Source organism: Silene latifolia, chromosome 11 (genome assembly GCF_048544455.1).
Source record: "Silene latifolia isolate original U9 population chromosome 11, ASM4854445v1, whole genome shotgun sequence".
NCBI lineage: Eukaryota > Viridiplantae > Streptophyta > Magnoliopsida > Caryophyllales > Caryophyllaceae > Silene > Silene latifolia.
Genome location: NC_133536.1, coordinates 15,294,104 through 15,306,537, shown reverse-complemented (window position 1 = coordinate 15,306,537; position 12,434 = coordinate 15,294,104). Strand labels below are relative to the sequence as shown.

The following is a 12,434-nucleotide window of genomic DNA, read 5'->3' as shown; positions in this document are numbered from 1 at the left end:
TGGATTTTACCCATTTATATACGGTTTTTACAATTTTACACTTGTCATTTATTCATTCTTCATCCAATTAATTATTTGTTTCCCTTCCCTCATCTCCCTTCACCATAAACACCACCTCCGTTCAATACCTCCCTCGCTCCGGCTAGTCCACTCGCCGACCGATGTTGCTCCGGTGAAGGTCATTCCGGCCAACAGGTTGTCGAAATCAATGACAAATGATATATTTGTTCAATTTCGTGCATCTGAAACCAATAATCACTAAGATTGAATTAGTTATGGGCAAAGTTAAAGCATTTATCTTTTCTTACTCCTTCCCCCAAGTTGGTCAACTGGTTGTATTTGAAATGTATTAAGTCAGATCCCTCTTTCTCATTTGTAGAAATGCTTCATTTGTTTTTAGGACAATAACAGCGACGCCGTCTTACATCCGCTATGCCATTTGTTCAAATATTTATGCCAACGCAGCAACCACACGAACCAACCTCGGACACCACCCTCACGCACCACCGCAAAAGCACCGCCCAACACCTAAACCACCAATCCACCACGCCTTTATTGATAAAAAAATGATAAACAAGTAAATAGTTAATTTCACTAAAATAAACCATAATAATTTCAACAAAAGATATTAATAATTGTTAAATAACATTACTTCACTAATTACTGTAAAAAATTATGAGTGATTCATCAATCAATACTATATATTAATTTCAGAAACCAAGGGATTTCAATATAATTAAAAAAATCTATACAAATTCATTATATTATATAGTTTTAAATCAATAGCACCATGCGATGGACTCGATTAAAAGATCTCAATGCAAATATTATATAGTTTGGGTTAAAATTAAATTATATAGAAGCTTGACAATTTTCCTAAACATTTGTAAGAGACTAAAACATGGTCAATTTCCTTAAAATAAAATAATTAATTAGTATAAACATACACGCTTATGGAATTAATTATTATCATCATAAAATTATATATTAAATTTAAAATCTATGAAATTTTATTAAACTTTATAGTTTATTAGATGTATAGAGATGTTAATTATTTAACATACAAAAATATAATAGGTAGGTTATAAATAGTTCAAGTTAGATTTCATAATCAATACTATATATTAATTCCAGAAACCAAAGGACTTCAATGTAATTAAAGAAAGTTATGCAAATTAATTATACTACATAGTTTTAAATCACTACAAGAAAACACGACAAAGGCGACAGAAAAAAAAAAACGGGCGACCACTATCCGTCGCCAATTTGGCGACTATACCTTTTTATCCAAAAATCCGTTGTAGTGAATATACCTTTTTATCCAAAAAAAAAAACGGGCGACCACTATCCGTCGCCAATTTGGCGACTATACCTTTTTATCCAAAAAAAAAAACGGCCGACCACTATCCGTCGCCAATTACCTTATTTGTTGTAGTGAATCACTAGCACTGTATGAGCGACCCGATTCAGGGATCTCAATGCAAATATTATATAGTTTGGGTTAAAATTAAATTATATAGAAGCTTGGTAATTTTCGTAAACATTTGTAAGAGACTAAAACATGGTCAATTTCCTTAAAATAAAATAATTAATTAAGATGTCAATTTCCTTAAAATAAAATAATTAATTAAGGTGGTCAATTTCAAGGAGACTAAAAGAAAGAAAATATTTGGTAATTTTCCTAAATATTTATAGAAGACTAGAAGATGGCCAATTTCCTTAAAAATAAAATAATTAATTAGTATAAACATGCTCACTTATGGTATTAATTATTATCATCATAAAATTATATATTAAATTTAAAATCTATGTAATTTTATTAAACTTTATAGTTTATTAGATGTATAGAGATGCTAATTATTTTACATACAAAAATATAATATAAGTAGGTTACAAATAATTCAAGTTATTTTCCATAATATATAATATTGAATAATTCTTTCGATTTGATTTAATGCATATATGTAATATATTAATATAGTTATATAATCCTCTTAAAATTGCATGACTAAGTAGTAAAAGTAATTTCGTCAGTAAAAAAAAGAATTGTAGTAACATTGGATATAGTTATATGATAATAATCACTTATTTGAATAGTAAAGTAACAATATTATCTGCGAGATTAGTGAAAGTAATAGAAATAACGGGAGTAGTGAAATAATCAATATTAGTGCGGCAATAGTAAAAGTAACAATAATTATGGCGGAAGTAGTGAAATTATCAATATTAATGAGGCAGTAGTGACAGTAACAATTATTACGGTAGGAGTAGTTAAAGTAACAATGATTACGGATTTACGGACAAGTAGTGAAATGTTATTACTATTATTTCATTAATATGACTAAAATATTAATAGCATGAATAGTAAATTTGTCTCAAAATTTATTTCATCGTAATTTTAGGATATGTCATAGAAAAATATATTAATGATAAATTTATGGGTTATGCAACTTTAAGTAATTTTATTTAATGAAAAAAAATTAATAGTAAGTAGAGGTAGCCCGAGCGAAGCCGGACACCAATACTAGTATATAATATTGCATAATTCTTTTGATTTGATTTAATGCATATATGTAATATATTTATATAAATATATAATCTTCTTAGGCCTCGTTTGGTTGCTCACCCAATTCATGGGAATTCTAGAATCTCATGAATTGGGATTTTTAGAGGTTGTTTGGTTACCCCATTTTTTGTAAAATGGGGGAGTTTAAAACTCCTAGGAGTTTCCAACTCCTACATGATGGGAGAATTTAACTACCTACCCCCCCTCATGGTCATTAGAAATTCCTAGGAAACTAAAACTCCAACATGACAACCAAACGGATTATTGTAATTCACGTGAATTTTAATGTAGGAATTAAACTCCCGTGTATTGCAAATTAACACATCAATTTAATTCCTGTATCAACCAAACGAGGCCTTAAAATTGCATGCCTAAGTAGTAAAAGTAATTTCGTCAGTAAAGAAAAGAATTGTAGTAACATTGAATATAGTTACATGATTTTTTTTGAGTGAAAAGATATGGTTATATGATAGTAATCACTCATTTAAATAGTAAAAGTAACAATGCTATCAGCGAATTAGTGAAAGTGGTAGAAATAACAACAAGAGTAGTGAAATAATCAATATTAATGCGGCAATAGTGAAAGTAACAATAATTAGGCGCGAGTAGTGAAATTATAAATATTAATGCGGCAGTAGTGACAGTAACAATAATTAAGGCGGGAGTAGTGAAAGTAACAATGATTACGGGCAAGTAGTGAAATGTTATTACTATTATTTCATTAACAAGAGTAAAATATTAATAGCGAGAGTAGTGAATTTTTCTCAAATTTTATTTCATCGTAATTTTAGGATATGTCATAGAAAAATATATTAATGATAAATTTATAAATTATGCAACTTTAAGTAATTTTATTTAATGAAAAAAAAATTAATGGTAAGTAGAGGTAGCCCGGGCGAAGCTGGGCACCAATACTAGTTATTCTTGTTTTTAGAACAATTAGACTTGACTTTAGAAAAAAAAAAGGCATATATAAAAGTTTATGGAAAATTGTGTATAGAAAAGAGGTAAACAAATTGGGAACAAAAAAACTATAAATAATTCGGCAGTTCGGCACGGTACGTCCCAAAAACACGATTGATCATGTCTAGGCCGGACCAAAATCATGACAGATTGGGATCCAGGCCGGCACACCACGGTCCATTGCCTAGTTGTATGACTCGGTCTACCGGTAATTTGAAGAAAAGATATCGGTTTCTATCGACCATTCCTTTCCCAAGTAATTTGGGAAGTAGATATGAATGACAAATAGTACAGGAGAGCAATGAAGCTGGGAATTTCCTCTTATACAACGAAAAAACAAATTGATAAAGTCAATGTCAATCCAAATTCAGATCAACTCCAGATTTTACTGAAGGTAATTCTTTTACCCTTCTCTAATTTTACTGAAGTATGCTTTTAACTATTTTACCCCTCTTGTCTCCTTGTTACGGTTTTAGCTGATTTCTGTGATCGTAGTATAATTTTAGCGGAGAAAAATTGATCCAACTAATCAATTCACAATCTCTAATCACATTAGTTTCAATCAAATTCCAAAATTGATCGACACTATCTAATTGCATGTCAAGTTTACACATTTCATTGGAAAATTAATAAGATTATTAATCATTGATTTATAAAAAAGGGTATTGATTTCTGTAATACGTATAACATTGAAGAAAGATGATGATCTGTAAATCGTAATGAATAAAGATGATAGATTTGAGGTTGCATTGGCTAGAATTCCAGAGGAATTAGTTAGGTTTTCATCCCGGAAAAATAAAATTACGATGTTATAATGGAAAAAGATGTTCTAATTTTTTTTATTGTAGGATTATTTGGAATGTATCTGGAACTTCTGTTTTCATTACGTAGATGTGTTAATGTGGATCATGATCTCCCGGGAAAGAATTCGTTTATACATAATTTATCTGTCTCAATCATTTTTACGGTTATATTTAATGCTTAGTGACTTAAAAAAACACTGTCGAAACCCTTAGAGCTGTTGTTGAGGAAACAATGGCGGAACTCAGAGAGAAAGTGAATGAGTTTCCTACCTGTTTGTTGTCATCCCTGCGAACCCTACGCATTGAAAGTTGCTGGAAACTTATGAGCGTGGGAGGATGGTTGGAGCATCTGTTTGCTTTGGAGTATTTGTGGATATACAACTGTCCGAAAGTGGAATTGGGTGGGATGTCATGGCATAACCTTGCTGCTACCCTTCAAACCTTGTATTTGGTGGGATTTAAAGAGATGGAGGAATTGCCAGAGAATATACAGTACTGCACTTCCCTCCGATCTCTTTCCATCGGTTATTGTCCCAAACTGAAATCCGTGCCAAAATGGATACCCAAACTCACTTCTCTCCAGTCTCTCAGTCTTGTACGGTGTACCAAGCTCAAGGAAAAATGCCAACAACCGAATGGGGAGTACTGGCCCCTCATCCGACACATCTCATTTCTTGAAGTCTGATAGAGAATCATATATCCGATATGATTCTATCAATATGTTGTTACGTATTCATTGGACAGTAGTCAATACAATACCGTTGTATGAGAATTATTCCCTACTTATATTCTTCTCATTATAAATTTCATAACTGGGCAAGTAGTGTTGCTTGCAATTCAGGAGCAAGTACTAACGACTCGCCAATTTAGCAGTTTTAGAGCTAATAGAAACAATATACCAATTCTCCAAAATCTGTAAAAACATCTTCACAGTCGAAGGCTTGTATATAGAAAGTTATCTTCTAAATTTTCCTGCGAATCATTTTACTTCACCACAGTCTTTCCCCCGCATGTTGAAATGAAGTGTAGGGGATGGATGGATGGATGGATATTGCCGTTCTCATTCGTCATTTTGCTTATGGACTATTTCATATATAGGGATAAATCTATCTTTTTCTTCTATATGCTTGTCTACTGCAAACTCCGAGTCATTTAAGCGTTTGTGTTTGGAAATTGGAATATATTTGTTTTAACTATTTTGAGACGTCTGTAGTGTTACGATTATTGGCATGTCATTAGATTATGATGGTTAGGTGAAGGTGTCGCGGTTAAGGAAAGAGAGCCATGTAAGACTCAAACAAAGGAGCGTAGCATTCTGAATTTTTACACATTCTGAATTTACGTGATTGTTGTGCTTGAGTACTCTCTTTGTGCTTTTTGTGTAAATTTTGGTATGATTTTTAAGACGTCTGATGATGACGCTGAATCGGTATCTTAAAGTGTGTGTGCTCTCAGGGCAACTTGCTGCTCTGATTTTTAAGCCTTCTGCTGTAAAGCCAGAGGAGGAGAACAAGCCCACAACTGACGAGAAAAATGACAGTGATGGAGATACCGATGACTGATGATGACGCTGAATCGGATGAGGTATATGCATATATTTTAGTTTATTTTCCTGGTTGGGTAAGGAGTTACCCTGTTTTCCATGTTGTGAACATGATTGGCTTATTGATTTTGCCACAAGTCAGGCTAGTTTTGGAAAAACATATTTACTGAATATGCATTTGCAGGTGACACGCATGAGAGACAGTGACGAGATGACGAAGATGAGATGCGGAAGACTTGGGTACGAGAAACCCGCCAATGTAATATTGCATTCAAATAAATTGTTTTTCTTTTGTTCTCATAGTAGTCATTTGCTTTGAATGTTAAAAAATTGTCATTTTGCTGTTTTTAGGCTAATGTTGCCAAGAAGAGGCCCAATGGTGATGCAAAGACACACCAGTTCCAAGAAGGCAAAGTTAGCTACACCTCAAGAAACAGGTGACATTACCTCTTTGTACCTCTTACTCTTTTGGGATTCCGTCTCAGTATCCGATGTAACATGATAGCAAGTGCAAGTCTCACTTGTTTCTGAAAAACATATTTACTGAATATGCATTTGTAGGTGATGGGCATGAGTGACCATGACGAAGATGATGACCGGGTTGGAAATCACTGAGTTGGGAATAAGGGAGCTTAGGGTAAGATTATCAGTAAGACTCTTCTAAGCCAAGTCTTAGTCTCAAGACTGTGCCACATCAACTTTTCATTGACTTTTATTATTTCTTTATTGTTTAGACTCGCCCCATACTCTCCTCAGACCTTATACATTATCCGTCAGACTCACCTCATACTCTACTTTTCCACTTCACACATGAGATCCACTCATTGGATAATTTCCCTTTAAGGGTGGGGTCAAGACTCACCCAAAGTCTTTTAAGTTGAGTCAACTTAAAACTTTGTTAAGACTAGGATAGATTATTGATAATTTTGAGTGAGTCTTGTCTTTAAGACTACCAATAATCTTAACTCAAGTATTGAATGGCAAATGACGCCTTATTGGAGCAATATAGATGGAAATTTGGCCAGACTGAAAACTTTTCAGGGAGAAAAAAAAAACAAGCAAAAAGTTTTTTAAATGCTTCAAGAAAAGGTCTTACAATGCCCACCAATTCGTATTCTATGAGAAGGTTTTACATTAGTATATAGAGTAAAAGCCTTAAAAAAAAAATTAGCCTGAAACAAAAAAAAGAAGAATTTTAGAGATATAGAGAGAGAGCTCTCTATTTTTCCAGAATTTTGGAAGGGAATCTGGAAAATCTTTTTCCCTTTATCTTCTTTCCACAGCAATTCATCTATCTTCTATTCTTCTTCAACCCTTTTCTTCATAATCATCTTTCCTAATCTCCTTATGATTATGTTAATTTTGTGTCTTTTTGTAGTCATTTAATTGATTTTTTTTTTCTTTCTTGATTTTCACTTTCTTACAAGACTAGACTGTAAATTACTCTCCATTTTAGCCTAGGAGAGTTTTTTAAGTCACATGTCTTAGTTAAAGAAAGGTGTAAATCAAGGATTAAAGAGAAATATTTTAAGTATTTATCTTCAAATTGATTGTACCAAATTTATCTTCAAATTGATTGTACCAAATCATTGTTGATATTAGAAGGTAAGGTTATGATAATGTCTTTGGACCTTTTATCCTTTTGGATCTCTTTGTAGTCTGAATCTTTCATACCCTTTGGGGATTTTTGCATTTCGCACTCCAACTTCAACATTTCTGGTTTTGTTGTATGACCTCGGTACCACTGAACAGCTCGTACAACCTTTGTCCAGTAATAAAGTTCTGACTTCAGATCGAAACTTTCATCTACCCCATTGGTGGTGTAATGTTCATCTTTTCCAGATCTTGTTTGACGAACCCCTTTTCCAGATCTTGTTTGACGAGGGTTCTCTCCAACAATCTGCTTGTTGGGAGAAGAGTGAAGACTATTATTTTTCGAAGGTACGTTTTCTTTAATTCTTCCTTTGCTTTTAAGCGACAGTTGTGGCGAGAGTTTTTGTTGGTGCCCTTTCTTTTATGTTTGATTCTTGCTAATTTGAAAATCGTAGATTTTTTTTTACCGTTCTTATCCGCAAGAATGGTCTAATCAACCTAGTTTATTTACCTTATCCAAAAAAAAAAAATCCAAAAAAAAAAAGTTGGTTCGTTACAAATTTATGACCTCTCACAAAAAACAAGTGGGAGAACAACTTGGAGCCTTGGAGGGCAAGTGAAAGGAGAGCTCTGAGATGTCACAAGTTTGTGACGGTCACAACTCACAAGCAAGACTATGTAATATGTATTCTTATATAAGATCGGCCCACAAGGCCACAGAATAATTTGGGCAATGCCGTGAGGAAAAATACTTAGCCACTTGTTTTGTTGTGACGGACTAAGTTACCAAAATTGACAATAAATTGTCTCATCTTATCTTTATTAAACCAAGAACATTTTAAGCAAATTTCTTTCATGTCATCATATACAACTTTATTTCCCCAAAAATTCAACAAATGTGGGACCCGCATTGTTTACATGACGATAGAAACTTCCTAGTACCATCTTTCTCATTTTCCCAATTTTCCAAACTCATCAAAATTAATTTAGCTAAAAGGTAATTTCAATGGGTAAGATCACATCACATTTAACACAAAATCTCATTGAAGACGGGTGATTTCCGTCACAAATTTGTGACGGATACCGTTTACTCTCACAAAATACCCATCGAGAGGTGAGTGAGAAGACATGATGGGTGCCCCATTGTAACGCCCGTAAACAATAGGTGTACAAAATGGTATATTTTATTAATAGCAATGAACTTACAGAGCGTTACTGTATGGGGAGAAAAATACAAGGCTTACATTATTCTTTAGTACAACCAAATAACTAGTAACAAGTCTTATTGATAAGATTATATTATTATGATACATTATTCTTATCCTATTTTCTTGCGTCAACCTCACTCATGCCCTTCCCTGTTTCCAGTACCTGAAAAAGATTAATAAAATAAAGGGTCAACCAACCACAGATTGAATATATTTCCCATAACCTCCAACTCAAATTAATATAATTCGGGTCATTATTATTGAACAGGGCCACATTACAGGGCCACATTACGGAGCCGAGACTCCCTTAGGCTATGCCCTCCTCCGTGTACACAGGATAACAATCTTTTTCTTTTCTTTTTTATCTCTTTTTCCCTTTTTTTTATTTTTTTTTTTATTTTTCTCCTTTCTTTCTTTTTATCCGGATATAACGGGGCGGAGCCAATTGCCGAGCCGCCGCCGAGCCCACTTGAGCTCATATCCATGTACACGGATAAAATAATAATGTGGTCCGGTCCCTTCCAATAATAATGTCCCAGACGATACATTGGCCAAATGTATATCTTAGCACTGGTATTTTAACATTAACATTATCGTGTGAGCATTATAACGTTAATTATTGACACAAATAGTACCACAGTCATATCTCACGTAAACCACATTACGTAAATTATACAAGTATAACCTAACTTTATCATAAAAACAATAATTCATGTATATTATAATATCAGTTAAGTAAATATGACGATAACATACTTACTTATTACATTAACTTAAGATGAAGGGGTAGGAAATATACCTCAATTGTTTCACTATTCGGAATAACCGTACTTATGCTTTCTCTAACCGGTTGTTATTTAGTTGTGTGTGCATGGATTTGCCATTGATTCACGTTCTTTTTATAGTAAAACTAAGTCGGTTACAATAGTAACCCTATTCCTACCTATATCTTTACGTGGATTTCACATTGACCATGCAAAACCTATATGCCAAGCTATGTCTATATGTTGTATTCCTCACCACCAATCATACATACGTACTATTTTTTTACTAGTATTTAGAACATGTGACATGTAAATAAACTATGTAAAATATCGTAAAATATTTAACTTTATGGGTTATTTTCTTTTAGATAGGTCTAGTAAAAATTTTACTGGTGAAATTATTATTAAGTTGGACTCCAATCGAACTATTTTATTTTTATTCTAGGGCCTTACCTATACTAGGTTACTATGTCTTTTGAATTTTATTTGGTCAATATCTCCCTCTAGGATGGACCCCTTTCATTTGTGAACCTTTTCGACTTTACTTAATAAAAATTCTTTCCATTTTCAAATAACTATTTTTCTTAAATCTATTAAATAAGATAATTTTATTTGGGGTATCACATTCTACTCCCCTTAAAATAAGTTTCGTCCTCAAAACTTTGGATCATTACCTTATTGGAACAAATAAGGGTATCGAATTCGCATTTCTTGTTCTGTTTCCCAAGTTGCTTCTGTGTCATCATGATGTGACCACAAAACCTTTACTAGTGGAATAACTTTGTTCCGAAGAGCCTTTTCCTTGTGATTTAAAATTTGAATTGGTTTCTCCTCGTAGGTTAAGTCATCCCTAACTCGCACCGGAGGTAAGTTAATGACGTGACTCGGGTTGGGGATATACTTTCTTAGGAGTGACACATGAAAAACGTCTTGGATTCTAGAAAGTTCTATTGGAAGGGATAATCTATAGGCAACATCTTCAACTCGCTCCACTATCTCAAATGGTCCTATATATCTTGGACTCAATTTTATCTGTTTCCCGAATCTAATGACCCCCTTTGTAGGTGATACCTTGAGGAAAACCGAATCACCTACTTCGAATTCCACTTGTCGTCTCTTAGGGTCAGCATAACTCTTTTGACGACTCTGAACAGTTCTCATTTTCCCTTGTCTGAATTTTATCTTATCTGTGGTCTCTTGAATCAGGTCTGGTCCAATGATCCTCGACTCATCAATATCGCTCCACATATTGGAGATCTACATTTTCTCCCGTACAAGGCCTCAAAAGGAATCATTCCAATGCTAGCATGGTAACTATTATTATATGAGAACTCTATCAAGGGCAAATGTTGTTCCCAAGACCCCTGAAATTCTAGGACACATGCCCTCAACAAAGCTTGTCTGTCCATCGGTCTATGGATGGAAAGCCGTGCTAAAGTTCAATGAGTTCCTAGGACAATTTGAAAACTTTTCCAAAATTTTGCTAAAAAGTTTGTGTCACGATCCGACACAATGGTTTTTGGAACTCCGTGTAATATAACAATTTCCTTTATGTACTTCTTTGCCAACTATTATGAGTTCCATGTTGTTTTTATTGCTAAAAAGTGTACGCTCTTGGTCAATCGGTCCACAATTACCCATATCTCATTCATTCCCTGGGTTGTCGGAGGTAGTCCTGTCACAAAATCCATTGCTATCGACTCCCATTTCCAGGTGGGAACATCTAAAGGCTGCAAAAGTCCTCATGGCCTTTGATGTTCGATTTTTACTTGTTGACGGGTTAGACATTTTGCGACAAATTCTGCAACCTCCTGTTTCATATTATTCCACTAAAACATTTTGCGGAGGTCCTTGTACATTTTGTTCCCCCTTGGATGAATCGAATATCGCGTGTTGTGAGCTTCCTCTAAATTTTTTTTCTTAAGGGTTTCATTATTAGGTACACACAACCGATCTTGAAACCAAAGTGACCCGTCATTTTGGATGATGAACCCAGGGGATTTCCCTATCTCAACGTTCCTCCGATTCTTTTCTAATTGGGGGTCCATCTTTTGGGCCTCTTTTATTTCCTCCGTTAAGTTTGGTCTCACCTCTAAGGCTCTTAGCTGCCCGACACAAACCTCGTCATCCATGTCGGTACATAGATTTTTATTGCCTTCTTGGATGATGATTTGATCACCCATAAGCGAGTTAGCAGTAAGTCGTTTACGGCTAAGTGCATCCGCAACGACGTTTGCTTTACCTGGGTGGTATTGGATGTCTATTTCATAATCCTTGAGAAACTCAAGCCACCTACGTTGCCTCATGTTAAGCTCCTTTTGGGTGAAGAGGTATTTCAAACTCTTGTGGTCTGTGTAGATACGACAAGAAACTCCATAAAGATAGTGTCTCCAGATTTTTAGTGCAAAGACCACAGCAGCTAACTCCAAATCATGGGTTGGGTAATTTTGTTCGTAAGGTTTTAGTTGTCTTGATGCATAGGCAATCACTTTCCCATTTTGCATTAAAACACAACCCAATCCCTGTTTTGAAGCATCGCTGAAAATTTCAAACCCGTCCGTGCCATTTGGAAGGGTAAGAACAGGTGCCGAGGTAAGTCGTTTCTTAAGTTCACTAAATACTTTTTCACATTTCTCACTTCATTCAAACTTGGTACTCTTCTTTATAAGGTTTGTGAGTGGTTGGGCGATCTTTGAAAAATCCTCCACAAAGCGGCGATAATACCCCGCCAATCCCAAGAAGCTACGTATCAGAACGTTTTTGGGTTTAGGCGATTTATAATTGCCTCAACCTTTTGGGATCCACTTGCACACCTTTCTCGAGATAACGTGCCCTAAGAAAACAACTTTGTCTAACCAAAACTCGCATTTCTTTGCTTAGCATATAGCTTATTCTCCCGCAACGTCTCCAAGACTATTCTCAGGTGTTTACCATGCTCCTCTCTGGTTTTGGAATAGACCAGGATGTCATCAATGAAAACAACCACAAATTTGT

General features: G+C 34.5%; 1 protein-coding gene across 1 annotated transcript; it reads left to right on the top strand.

Annotated features, from left to right (window-relative positions):
* Window positions 1–3,590: 3,590 nt before the first annotated feature.
* On the top strand, window positions 3,591–12,165 carry LOC141611172 (uncharacterized). The gene is made up of 6 exons (XM_074429642.1): window positions 3,591–3,923; window positions 5,773–5,916; window positions 6,060–6,134; window positions 6,227–6,312; window positions 7,718–7,816; window positions 10,647–12,165. Exons 2-6 carry the CDS (start codon window positions 5,866–5,868, stop codon window positions 10,744–10,746), a joined length of 411 nt encoding a protein of 136 aa, XP_074285743.1. The 5' UTR covers window positions 3,591–3,923; window positions 5,773–5,865; the 3' UTR covers window positions 10,747–12,165.
* Window positions 12,166–12,434: the final 269 nt, after the last annotated feature.

Excerpts from the sequence above, each read along its gene's own strand:
- LOC141611172 (XM_074429642.1), top strand. The coding sequence starts at position 5,866 with ATGACAGTGATGGAGATACCGATGACTGATGATGACGCTGAATCGGAT. Across the intron at positions 5,917-6,059 it reads ATGACGCTGAATCGGATGAG|GTGACACGCATGAGAGACAG; the intron begins GTATATGCATAT and ends ATGCATTTGCAG. Across the intron at positions 6,135-6,226 it reads GGTACGAGAAACCCGCCAAT|GCTAATGTTGCCAAGAAGAG; the intron begins GTAATATTGCAT and ends TGCTGTTTTTAG.